Source organism: Pristis pectinata, chromosome 28, assembly GCF_009764475.1.
Source record: "Pristis pectinata isolate sPriPec2 chromosome 28, sPriPec2.1.pri, whole genome shotgun sequence".
Lineage (NCBI taxonomy): Eukaryota > Metazoa > Chordata > Chondrichthyes > Rhinopristiformes > Pristidae > Pristis > Pristis pectinata.
This window is the reverse complement of record NC_067432.1, coordinates 8,335,081-8,349,068: the sequence shown is the minus strand read 5'-3', so window position 1 is coordinate 8,349,068 and position 13,988 is coordinate 8,335,081. Positions and strand designations below refer to the sequence as shown.

The following is a 13,988-nucleotide window of genomic DNA, read 5'->3' as shown; positions in this document are numbered from 1 at the left end:
CACAGGGAAAAGTTTTTTTTACATTTCTACAGGGAAATCAAGTGTTATCAGAGTAACTCGTCATCAAACTGGGAGCTTGCTGTGCAGAGATTGACAGTGCTGTTCATTGCAACACAGACTGTGATTCAAAAATACTTCATTGGCTATATAAAGCTTTGGCACATCATGAGAATTTGGAAGGGGGCTCCAGAAATCTGTCTTTTACATTTATTAATCTGTTATTCAATTTTTTTTAGACTAATTACACTGCTATGAAGTGCTTTGGAAAGATTTTACTCCATTAACAGTGCTATATAAATGTAGTGTTGCTGTTGTTATGATAAACCTTCAAGGAGTGAATGCATTCCTGTTGAGTAACAGGTGGATTGACAGTTAATAACCTCTCAGTGTAATTCCAGGATGATCATTCTTGTATTCCATAAGCTGATATTAGCCTTAAACTATTCATTGACCTTGGCTAATGAGTAAGTTTGCATGCTGCTGAATACTGATGCATCGCATTATCAACAATGCACATCTACTGTCTGATGCAGGCAGCAAAAAAAAAAGAAAATTAAGTATTTTACTTAACAATAGAAACAAAGAGAATAATTTTTTATGCCAAGGTTTCATGCAGCTGCAATTTAATATAAAATGGCTCATTAATTTTCTGATTACGTGTGAAAGTAATTTTAAAACAGCAAATGAATATCAGGGCTGTGAGTCAATGTGACAAAGAGAGGCCCAGATGCCCAAGTGTTATGATTAAATTTTCATCTGTGCATAAAAATAGAAAAAAAGTATGATTTTGTTTCATAAGTCCCAATTAATTCAGTAAAACCAGTCCCAGTGTCTGATGTTCTTTTTTCTATTTTGAACAGATTGGAGGTTAAGTTCAGGGGATAATAGAGAAATTACACACAGATTCAAACTGTTATATGGACCCACAAGAGACTGCAGATGCTGGAATCTGAAGCCACAAACAATCTGCTGGAGGAACAGCGGGTCGAGCAGCGTCTGCTGGGGGGAGAGGAAATGTCAGCATTTCGACCCGAAACTTCGACAGTTCCTCTCCCCCCACAGACGCTGCTCGACCCGCTGAGTTCCTCCAGCAGATTGTTTGTGGCTTCAAACTGTTATACTTCATACTAGCCCTCTCCCGCTCTCTTGTGCAGTTATTCTCCTTGGAGTAAAAAAGTTTAGATGTAGGCGTACAAGCTTGTAACTAGTTTACATCATGTAGAGGAAACTGTTGTTACCAGTAGATGATTCATGGATCAGGGGAGAAACCTTAAACAGACCAGCAACTCCACTCTGGTTTGCCCCAGCTCTACAAGATGTTACCTGCAGTGGTTCTTGGTTGTAATTGTTCAAACTGGCTTCATTTTACCTACTCCCTAGATGATAATTCTTTCTCATTCTCATGCTTCAAAGTCATAGGTCTTGATGGACACCATGCAAAGCTTGTAAATTGGTGGACAGTGAGTTGGTTACAGATGTGACAGTGCTGCCTTGTAGGGTGCCAGCTGTCAAGTTCTATTGGCTGTGAGGCGCGTTGCAACTACCTTTCTCGATGTTAATGGGTATTAACTTACCACACTGGAGCAGCCAGCAAAGCAAGAAGACAGGTAGGTAACTCCATCTGACCCACAGACTGGATTGTAAGCTGTCGTCTTGCAATTGCAGTCACTGTTGCAAGGAGCATAAGGGTCCAAATCTGCATCTGACACAGTACTGCAAAGTAAAGCAGAGAAATGCAATAACCCTCCTCTGAATGACAGTCTCTAGATTGCAGTTGTACAGCCTCCAATGCGATGTCCTTACAATCCACACTGTCTATTGGTTCCCCTCACCCTCACCTACTGAAGAACCAGATTTAATATTTTCATGCTTAGAGTTTAAATCCCGTCATGGTTTCTGTAACCTCCTCCAGTCCTCCCGCTCTGTCAGAGATCTCCATTCCTTTTTGCCTTGTTCAGTCTCCCCCACCAGCTGTGGACAGACCTTGACATATCTGGGCCTCAAATCTCTTGAACTTTCCTAAGCTGCTCTGCATTCCTCTTCCCCTTTAAGACCCACCCTACTGACCAAACTCAGGGGTAATCTGCCTAATTCTTTGCTCAGCACCCAAATGAGATTAGTGTAGATGGGCATCAGGGTTGGCATGGATGAGTGAGGCCGAAAGGGCCCATTCCTGTGCTATACATGTCTATGTTTCTCTGATTTTTGTCTTCTGTAGCCCTACGCAGCACCGAAGGCTAATTTTCCATGAGGGGCTCGATATAAATGCAATTGTTGTCAAGGTGATGGGATAGATTAAGAGAGGTAACGGCCAGGGCTAAAGCTCATTTGGCAATCTTTAATTTGTCTACTAAATAATCCCCCTTTAATCTTTACTCTTCACTCCCCTCTGTGTTGCAAATGCTCACTTCTATTTTATCAGTAACGTACTCACCCTGTATTTCTTTATCTCTCCTAAATTAACAAACAGGCAACCGTACAGATACCTGCTTCCAATACAAGGAAGATCCAACTTTAGATGTGTTAGTACCTTTGTAACCCTTATCACTGAATATCAAAAGTTTAAATACTAACTGGTATCTGATCATTGAATCCTACATCATTTGCATTCTTCAAACCATAATCATTTGATATATTATCTAACTTTTGCAAGCAGAGTTTAAATTTACACAACACAGATTAATTGCAGAGTTTATTATTTTTAGTTCAGTTTGATATAACATCAATACATTTCCTTTCTTGTGCTTGATTCCAAACCAGTAATATATGCCAGTGAATCTCCCAGGCTGTTCCACACAAGGTGGGGACTATAGTCACGCTCTTAAACTTTCTTGGCCCTGAGATGCTCTTTCCGTCAATTTCTGTCCTCTCCCACCCCAGTCATTCTGTCTTCTCCCCCCTCCCATTCGGCAGAAGATACTAAAGCTTGAGAACACATAGCACCAGACTCAAGAATAGCTTCAATCCCACTGTTATAAGACTCTTGAATGGACCTCTTACACAATGAATATGAACTCACGATCTCTCAGTCTACCTCATCATAGCCCTTGCATTTTATTTGTCTGCCTGCATTTCACTTTCTCTGTAACTGTAACACTATATTCTGCATTCTGTTATTGTTTTCCATTTGTACTACCTCGTTGTACTTCTGTATGGAATGATGTGTCTGGATGGCATGCAAACAAAAGCCTTTCACTGTGTGTCAGTACATGTGACAATAATTCACCAATACCAATTTTTTTGTTAAATTACCATTTAGCTTCCCTCTCCTATTCAACTTGTCTCCTCCTCCTCATGCCCATGGATAGTTTCACTTTTCCTTATCTCGGGATGTCCCTAACACTGCTGCACTTAAGGTTGTACTATTGAGGGCTCATGACTGTGCAGATGCACAATGGGGACAGATGTGTGTAACCCCTCATTCCTGGTCTATTCCAGCATTACAGACAGGTGAAGCATGTGCATCACCAGTCAGGGTCGAGGCTCAAAGTGTCAACACTATGCCATGTGGAGGAGGATCATGTACAGCATTACTACTGGTAGCTGCGCTGAGTGGAATCTAGCTGTTTTGCCCCATCTATGTTAATCCAGACGCTTCACTCTAGGGCCTGACCTGAGCTAAGCTCTTGTATGTCACACTCTTCCACCTAATATCCTCTCACCTCCCCTAACTTCATTTTGGGTCTTCGGGAGGGCACTGGAGTACAGCCATTCCTCTAGTGACGAAGGGGGTGTGTTCTTGGAAAACATTTTGTTTAGCAAAGTTTTATGAATCGGAAAGGCTGGGCAAAATATATTATTGGGAATTTGGTACAATGTGTTTCTGTTCATGGAGAAGGGCACTGTTTGTTATAGCGAAAAATCACTTTGTAAACCAAAGACTTGTATCCCAAAGAGTCAATGACGTTATAGCAAAAATTCATACATCAAACATTCGTAAATTGAGGAATACCTCTGAATATGCATTTGCTTGCAGAACAATGTTATCTTTTTTTCCCCAAATCTAAGAAAGAAAGCCTCCAAAATCCTCAGGTCCAACACAATGGGTTTCACAATTTTTACTCACGTGTTTCCATAAGGAACAGTGACTCCGGCTATGGGTCCTGTATCACATCCAAGGAAGAGGAAGGAAATGTAGCATCCGGTGGAGATGAGGTTGACTAACATGGCCATTCGAACAGCACCAAGGGCTGTCAAGCTGAGCTTCTTCACCAGCAGCCCTCCAAGGAAGATTCCCAGACATGCACAGGGAATGGCTGTCATTCCTGTGGGATTGGGAGGAGAAAACTTACTACAGTTACACGGGGCTTTGATGGAACCACACCTGGAGTATGATGACAGTTCTGGTCTCTTTACTGAAGAAAGGATATACTTACCACAGAGAAAGTGCAATGGATGTTCACTAAACTAATTCCTAGAATGGTGGGGCTGTCCCATCAGGAGAGAATGGGGCAACTAGGCTGGTATTCATCAGGGTTTAGAAGATCTTATTGAAATGTACCGAATTCTGGCAAGGTGTAACAGGCTGGATGCAGAGAGGATGTTTCTCCTGGGTCTAGTTGTAGGAGTCTCACAGTCTCACACTCAAGATATAAGACAAGAAACTTAGGACTGAGATGAGGATTAATTTCTTCCCATGGTGGATGGTGAACCTGTGGAATTCTCTACTACAGAGAGCTGAGGAGACCATATTGCTGAATATGCTTATGGAGAAAGTAGGTAGATTTCTAGACACAGAGGGCATCACCACGTCTGGGAGGAGAGCAGGTTGGTGGCGTTGGGAATAGAGGATCAACCATCAACATGTTGGATGGCGGAGCAGACTTGAAGGGCCGAATGGCCTATTCCTGTTCCTGTTTTTCTATGTTTATAACACAGTGCAGAATTAATACGACAGCCAGGTTATAAGGCAAAAATTCATCTGTAGTCACTTGCCCTAAATGTTTGATATAGTAGTTTATGTCAATGGGGTCAGCATTGGAGTCAATGGAACCAAATTTCAGAAGTGGAGAATGACGTGCTTTTGCGACTAAATTCTGTGCCTAGTGAAAGTGATGGGGAACTAACCTCTCTGCCTTTTAAAGTCAACTGCCGACAACAAATGCAACTTGTGTATGACACCGGCAACATAGAAAAATGTCTCAAGAGGCATCAAAATAAAACCAGTTTAAGTCAAAACACGTCAACCCTGATCACAAGCGTGAACTGATTGATGATACTGGGAGAAGAATGTAGGGGCCAGTATTGCTCGATGTGTTAAGCCAAGGGCATGGCTGAACCAGTGTGGTTCCAGACACAGTTGCAACCGTAACTTTTGGTCCTGCGGGCCTTTTCAGGAGGAATGAGCAAGGTGGGAGATGCTTAACATTGCCTTAGCAACCACTATGCGTTCTGTAAGGAGTCACAGGATGACAAGGAGTGATGGGACCTTTGGTTGAGTTACCGTCTCCCGACCCGGGAACACAGAGATTACTGGGTGTCCCAAGCAGTTCACCCTAGAACTGCCAGGAGCTCAAAGATATCCCCTTTGTCCTTTCCATCCCCTCCCACCACCGTCTCTGCAGTTATATCTGCCCTCCTTTTTATTTCTCTTTCCCAGTTCTGACAAAGGATCTGCAACCTGAAACATTAATGCTGTTTCTCTTTCCACTTGAGCTGCCTGAGTGTTTTTCATAACTTGATAAGTATGTAACGTAATGGGTCAGCACCTTATAATCTGGAGGCCAAACTGAAGAGAGGAGTTTGAAGGTCACATTGGTGGGTGAGATAGTTAAATTGGATTAATTAATTAAAAAAAAATAAATCAGTACAATAACAAGGCTGGTGGTACAACCAGATCAAACTGGTGGTCATGTTCCAAAAGAGCCTCAACAAGTGACATCAGAACAACTTATGAATTGGGAGCAGGGCTCGGACACTTGGCCCCTTGAATCTGCTGTACTATTTAATTCGATTGTGGCTGATCCAATTGTAATCTCACCCTTGCATTCCTGTCTTCCCTCAGTAACCATTTGCCCCCTTGCTTATCAAGTATCTGTCTATCTCTGCCTCAGAAATATTCCAGATTCTGCTTCCACTGCCCTTTGAGGAAGAGAGTTTGAAAGACGGATGAAACTCAAGAAAAAAATCCTTTCCCTTAAGTGGACAACTCCTTATTTTTAACCTGTGGCTCCGGCACAGACAGTCCCCAGGTTACACAAGGGTTCTGTTTCTGAGAGCTGTCCATAAGCAGATTTCTTTGTAAATCACAAATGTCCATTTTCTATCGTAACCCATATCGTCTCACTCGACATACATTTGCTATAAATCTTTTATTTTATTGATTAATCACTCTAACTCCCCATAATTAAACTAATAGAATATATATTGTATCCTGTCATTAATGAATACCATAGAAGATATTATTATTACGAGCTTGAAAAATGCTTAAAAAATTTATGGGAGAATTTGCATAAAGTCAGGTTTCTGTAAATTAGATCATCTGTAATCCGCGGAGCTTCTGTACTTGATTCTTTGATAAGGAAACATCCTCCCTGCTTTCACCCTGTTGGGACCTCTCTGGATCGGACATGCTTAAGCCAGTGGCCAGTTAAACTGGCGGCTGGGCAGGTCCTTATTCCAGGAACATACACAGTCACTCCCCTCCGCCTCATTTTTTGGGAATGGGCAGGAGTGATGGTGTATGCTACCCTTGCGGTCCTGCGCACTTGTGAAGCCATTAGTAATCCAACCGATCACCTCCCAGGCTCTGTCGCGATATCCACTCTTCCCTCCTCCTTCTGCCAGCCATCCCCCTCACCTGGATCTACCAATCACCTGCCAGCTCTTGCTCTGCCCCTTCCCCTCACCCCTTTATACTGGCTATCTCCTCTCGTTCTTTCAGTCCAAATGAAGGGCATCAACCCAAAACGTGGACTGTCCATTTCCCTCCACAGATACTGCCTGACCCACTGAGTTCCTGCAGCATCTTGTTTGTTGCTCGAGATCCCAGCACGCGCAGTCTCGTGTCTCCAGTTAACAACAGGTAGAGATCAGATGTGAGATGTCTCTAAAAGGCAACTTACCCCTTACTTTAACCAAGTTTATTCTAAAAGGTTTAATATAACATTGAGTGTGGTTTCTCAGTCTGGGCCTGACGGGACTCAATTGTGTGGGTCTGGTTCTGACTGGGTCGTCATAAGGCTATGGGATTGGCTGTGGTTGGGTTGGGTTTTCCAATACAACTACGGGCGGTGATAACCCTCTGACTTCACACCAGCACCTGAACTAACCCTGGCATCACAGCCTGGTACTGCAGGCGACCCTGAGGCTCGACTCACCCAGCAGCTGATTGGCGGAGGAAGCGGAGAGGTTGAACTGCTGCTCGAGGTACTTGCCCAGGAAGGCAGCAAACCCAGCGACCACTGCAATCTCCATACAGGCGGCGAGAACGATGCAGGTAAACACAGGGTTCGACAGCAAGTGCTTGGTGACCTTCGGAATCACTGAAACACAAGCAAGTTCCCCAACAGTGAGAAAACCATAAACTGCAGATGCTGGGAAACCTGAAATCAAACATTTGGCAGGTCAGGCAGCGTCTGTGGAGAAAGAAACAGAGTTAATATTTCAGGTTCAGGCAGCTTTTGTGGGAAGAGAAACAGCTAATGTTTCAGGTCGAAACGTTAATTCTGTCTCTCTTTCCACAGATGCTTTCTGAACCTGGAATATTGATTCTGTTTCTTTCACCACAGATGCTGCCTGACCTGCTGAGTGTTTCCAGTTTTCACCATGACAATAAGAGAGGTACAGCCCACATGAGATTCACGGCCTAAAAAGTGGCCTGAGTTTTGAACATGAATATGTAACATTACAAGATGTGAAGACAAGGCAAGGAAAACAGAATGAACCGATTTCCCAAAGCAAAGGGGTCAGTAGATATCTTTATTAGTCACATGTACATCAAAACACACAGTGAAGTACATCTTTTGCATAGAGTGTTCTGGGGGCAGCCCACAAGTGTCGGCACGCTTCCGGCGCCAACGTAGCATGCCCACAACTTCCTAACCCGTACGTCTTTGGAATGTGGGAGGAAACCGGAGCACCCAGAGGAAACCCACGCAGACATGGGGAGAACGTACAAACTCCTTACAGACAGTGGCCGGAATTGAACCCGGGTCGCTGGTGCTGTAATAGCGTTACGCTAACCGCTATACTACTATTTCTGTCAGTAATTAGGGGGCATAGGATTACATTTACAGTGGAAGGGTTACAGGGCAGTTGAGAAAAAAATTATCTCAGTCAATGAATGTTAAGGTCTGGAACTCATTGCCGGAAAGGGCAGAAGAGGCAGAAATCCTCACCATGTTAATGAAATACTTGAATGAATTCTTGAATAGCAGTGACATGCAGGACTACAGACCAAGCGTGGGGAAATAAGGTTAAGCTAGTTTTTGGTCAGTATGGACAGATGGACTGAATGGTCTCCTATTACATTCAAAATCTCGATGACTTTATGAAATCATTTTTGATGATCCGAGACATGCCCTCTTCTCGTTACCACCGCTGGTCCATCATTAAGGACCCTCACCACTCGGGACATGCCCTCTTCACATTACTACCATCGGGGAGGAGGTACAACAGCCTGAATACCCACACTCTACTCTCTCTACACGTGACTATGTGGCTAGGAACAGCTCAAATGCCATCTATAAATTCGCCGATTACACCACTGTTGTTGGCAGAATCTCAGATGGCGACGAGGAGGCGTACAGGAGTGAGATAGATCGGCTGGTTGAGTGGTGTCACAACAGCAACCTCGCACTCAGTGTCAGCAAGACCAAAGAATTGATTGTGGACTTCAGGAAGGGGAAGTCGGGAGAACGCACACCAGTCCTCATTGAGGGGTCGAGGTGGAAAGGATGAGCAGATTCAAGTTCCTGGGTGTCAACATCTCAGAGGATCTGTCCTGGGCCTTTGACGCAAAGAAGACATGCCAACTGCTCTACTTTGTTAGGAGTTTGAGGAGATCTGGTACGTCACCAAAGACCCTTGCATATTTCTGCAGATGTACAGTGGAGAGCATTCTGACTGGTTGCATCACCGCCTGGTATGGAGGCTCCAATGTGCAGGATCAAAAGAGGCTGCAGAGGGTTGCAGACTCAGCCAGCTCCATCACAGGCACAACTCTCCCCACCATCGAGGACATCTTCAAGAGGCAGTGCCTCAAGAAGGTGGCATCCATCATTAAGGACCCTCAGCATCCGGGACATGCCCTCTTCATGTTACTACCATCAGGGAGGAGGTACAGGAGCCTGAAGACCCACACTCAACATTTCAGAAAAAAGCTTCTTTCCCTCCATTATCAGATTTCTGAGCGATCATGAACCCATGAACACTATCTCATTATTCCTCTTTTTTTGCACGATTTATTTAGTTTTGTAACTTAAGAGTAATTTTATGTCTTTATGTCTTGCACTGTACTGCTGCCGCAAAACAACAAATTTCACGACATAGGTCAGTGATAATAAACCTGATTCTGAACGACCTTATTATTCCTTTTTTTTGCACTATTTATTTATCTTTGTAACTTGTAGTAATTTTATGTCATTGTACTGTCCTGCTGCTGCAAAACAAATTTCATGTCATCTAAGTTGGTGATAATAAATCTGATTCTGATTTGGGATTGCTAACTAGAGCATGGTTAAGGTGTAAGATCAGACCCAAGCCCTGCTCCAGGAAGGTCCTAAATTTTGAGACAAAAAACCCAATCTTTCTCAGTTGACTTTCTCAGATATATGTAAAATACCCCCTGTGAAGGAGGCAAGTTCTCTCAGACAGTACCCGGATCTCAAATCAACATCGCATTCTGGGTGGTATCAGATTTGAAAATGAGACCCTGTTACTCCCTCGGTGAAAAACACGCTGATGCTGGAGGAACTCAGCAGGCCAGGCAGCGTCCGTGGAGAAAAGCAGGCGGTCAACGTTTCGGGTCAGGACCCTTCTTCAGGACTGAAGACAGGAAAAGGGGAAGCCCAATATATAGGGGGGAAAAGCAGAGCAGTGATAGGTGGACAAAAGGGGGGAGGCGGGGTGGGCTCAAGGTGGCGATAGGTAGATGAATGGTAAGAAATAGTGATGTGCAGGTGCGGGGGAGGAGGGGAGAGCAGATCCACCAGGGGATGGGTCAAAGGTAAAGAGACAAAGGAAAAAGGGGGTAGAAGAAAGAGAGGCTAGGAAAGGGAAGAAGAGAAGAAACATGGTGGGGGGGGAGGTGGGGAAAAGGGGTGGGGGGATTACTTAAAGTGGGAGAATTCAATGTTCACGCCATTAGGCTGCAAGGTTCCAAGACAGAAAATGAGGTGCTGTTCCTCCAGTCTGTGCTTGGAATTCTCCTGGCAGTGGAGGCGGCCGAGGACTGACATCTCAGTGATAGTGTAGGAGGGGGAGTTGAAGTGGCTGCCAACGGGGAGGTGCAGTTCGCCTGTGATATTGTGGGAGGGGAGATTCCGGCATGTGCAGTCCTTTGTTTCTCTGTTTCTCTCTCCACAGATGCTGCCTGATCTGCTGAGTATCCCCAGCACTTTACGTTTGCACTTTAATTTCTATAACACGAGTCGCAGCTTTAGGACAATCAAATACAATTCACAAATGTAATTGTTGCTGTTTCTGTCACTAATGTAATGAAGTAAACGTGACAGCCAGCTTTCACATAGAAAGATCCCATAAACAGCTTTTGAATAAAATAGTATCTTTTGGCTGATCTATAATATTGAATGAACCCCCATGGAAACCAAACAGAGTTTCCTTCCTTCGGGGGGTTGGTGGGGGCAGGTGGGGTGGGAGTTTGGTAGAGAGGGCGCATGTTCACTGACCTCGCATCTGCTGGAAGCAGGACAGGGAGTGGGCTGGTTGCCGCATTTCCATCACCCCGTTGCCGGGCTTGGACCTCTCGAACTGCTGCGGGATGCTCTGGGGAAGTGTGGCCGTCTCGCTCTCCGGCAGCCTGTCACTCTTGACGACCAGGGACTGCGGGAAGCCAAACATGAAGAGCGCGGAAAAGAAGAGTAAAGCACCGGAGAGCAGGAAGCCTCCCCACCAGGCCCCGATCCAGCGAGGGTCCTCGGGAGATATGTCCAGTTTACCTGCAGATTGAGAGGAACCGCTCAGAGAAACAACCAAATCCGTCCAACACCTCCTGCCCACTTAGAATAGAGACCCTCAGATCCATACAGCACGGAAACAGGCCCTTCATCCCATCAAGTCCATGCTGACCTATTTCCACTAATCCCATTTTATTCTCTCCACATTCCCATTCACTCCCCCCAGATTCTACCCCTCACTCACACATCAGGAGCGACTTACAGCGGCCAACTAACCCACCGACCTGCACGTCTTTGGGATGTGGGAGGAAACCGGAGCACCCAGAGGATGCCCAAGTGATCACAGGGAGAACGTGCAAACTCCACCCAAACAGTACTGGAGGTCGGGATTGAACCCAGGTAGCTGGAGCTATAAGGCAGCAGCTCTACTAGCTGCAACGCTGTTAGCCTTTCTTTTGTTGGGGGGGGTCCCAGTTTACCAATTTCCACTCCTCCGCTCAAATTTCCTCCTGGGTCTCTGTAACCACCCTCTGTCGAGATTTCCAAACTCGTCCAATCTGATCATCCCACTGACCTTACATTCTTGCTGCCTTGATAAAGCAGCCAGCTTAATCCCACCCTGAACCACCCCGGACATTTTCTCTTCTCCCCCCTCCCATCGGGCAGAAGATACAAAAGCCTGAAAGCACGTACCACCAGGCTCAAGGACAGCTTCTATCCCGTTGTTATAAGACTATTGAACGGTTCCCTAGTACGATAAAATGGACTCTTGACCTCATAATCTACCTCGTTATGACCTTGCACCTTATTATCTGCCTGCATTGCACTTTCTCTGTAGCTGTTACACTTTATTCTGCATTCTGTTATTGTTTTCCCGTGTACTACATTGATGCACTGTGTAATGAATTGACCTGTACGAACGGTATGCAAGACAAGTTTCTCACTGTACCTCGGTACCTGTGACAATAATAAACCAATTCCAATTCTCAGCCACTGGAAGCCCTGGAAATGCTTTGTCATTACCCCATCCTCTTTAGAACCACCCCCCTGCCTCAATATTTGCCCTCCTGCCCTAATGTGGTTCAGAGTCAAATGTTGCCCACCTCGTGCTGTTTTGCAAAGTTAAAGGTGTCACTTAAGTGCAACTTGTTGTTAGTATTCAAGAACAATTTAATTTCTATGTCAGTCTCTAACTTTGATCCCTTCAGCTGCAAGATTTATTAAATTCCTGTTCTATCATCTGCAGCAGAGTGGTTTTGGACGTGTAGTCTCTGGGCTGTTGTCACCATTTCCCCTCTGAACCTGATGCGACGTTGCCTCCCTCTGTGTGCCTGGGATAAGTGACTTTCCCCCAGCCTGCTCTAACAGACTCCCTCACACACACACTCAGGTATACAGACAGACAGATACACACACACACACACACACACACACACACACACACACACACACACACACACACACACACACACATACACCTCACATACTGGTGTCGATGAAAACTGCATCCACGTAGACTTTGGTGCAGAGCGATCCCAGGATGAAGCCACAGGCAGGACCAAAGACCAGGGTGGTGAAGAGAATTCCTGAAAATCGGGAGAAAACACAAACTCAGCAGGGGTACAAGTAGCGAGCTTTGCTCTGATCTTTGACAATGGCTCAATGGATAGAAGTTCTACCCCCAATTCAAGCCCCAGAGAGCTGAGGTTGCAAATCCAGGCTGACGCCCATTGGCAGTACTGTGTCAGAGACGCTAAATGTTTGATGGAGTATTAAACCGGGGACTCTTTCCTTTCAGGTGGAGGAAGAGGTCCTGTGGACCTTCTGCAGAACAGCAGAGTAGGTCTGTCTGGAACTCTGGCCGGTTCCTACCCCTCGATCAGTACCACAGAGGACAAAGTCACTCTCATTACTGCATCGTTGTTTGTGGGATCTTGCTGGGCACAAATTGGCTATCTTGCTTCCTAAATTACAACAGGGACCATCCTTCAAAAGTCTCTCATTGGCTGTAAAGTGCTCAGGAGCATCTTTGAGGTTGTCTAAGTGCTATTACAGTCATGGCAAGCACAAGTACAGCAGGGCTTTGTGATATAACGAGAACTTGGGGGCGCAGATTTAGGACGGAGATGAGGAAGAACTGCTTTTCCCAGAGAGGAGTGAATCTGTGGACTTCTCTGCCCAAGGAAGCAGTAGAGGCTACCTCATTAAACATATTTAAGACACAGTTAGATAGGTTTTTGCATAGTAGGGGAATTAAGGGTTATGGGGAAAGGCAGGTAGGTGGATCAAGAGTCCACGGCCAGATCAGCCGCGACCTTATTGAATGGCGGAGCAGGTTCGACAGGCCAGATGGCCTCCTCCTATTTCTTATGTTCTTTGTCTTCCACATTAACTCAGGGGATTTCTATCTTATTGGCCAACTATTTCAATACAACCACAATTCATTCCTGAGGAGTCCATTGGTTCCTCCAATGTCTCAAGTAATTGACTAGCATTTCCGAAGTAAACTCTAGGTCAGGGGAGGCAGGAAGACTTCCCCTTGCCCTAGGAGTGGACGTGGAGAGGATGTTTCCATCAGCAGGGAGTCCAGGATCTGAGGGCACAGCCTCAGAGTACAAGGACGTCCCTTTAGAACTGAGATGAGGAGGAATTTCTTCAGCCAGAGGGAGGTGAATCTGTGGAATTTGTTGCCACAGACGGTTGTGGAGGCCAAGTCATTGGGTGTATTTAAGGCAGAGGTTGACAGGTTCTCGATTGGTAAGGGGGTTAAAGGTTACGGGGAGAAGGCGGGAGAAAGGGGTTGAGAAAAATCAGCCATGATCGAATGGCGGAGCAGACTTGATGGGCCAAATGGCCTAATTCTGCTCCTATATCTTATAGTCTTAAGGTCTAACCCTCCACCACAGCAGG

General features: G+C 45.3%; 1 protein-coding gene across 1 annotated transcript in view; it reads right to left on the bottom strand.

Annotated features, from left to right (window-relative positions):
* Positions 1-13,988, bottom strand: part of slco3a1a (solute carrier organic anion transporter family member 3A1a) — a 181,154-nt gene that overhangs the window by 16,718 nt on the left and 150,448 nt on the right. The window contains 5 exon segments of the mRNA XM_052040509.1: positions 1,575-1,713; positions 4,067-4,265; positions 7,320-7,484; positions 10,851-11,120; positions 12,566-12,664. Coding sequence (XP_051896469.1) covers positions 1,575-1,713; positions 4,067-4,265; positions 7,320-7,484; positions 10,851-11,120; positions 12,566-12,664 — 872 coding nt within the window.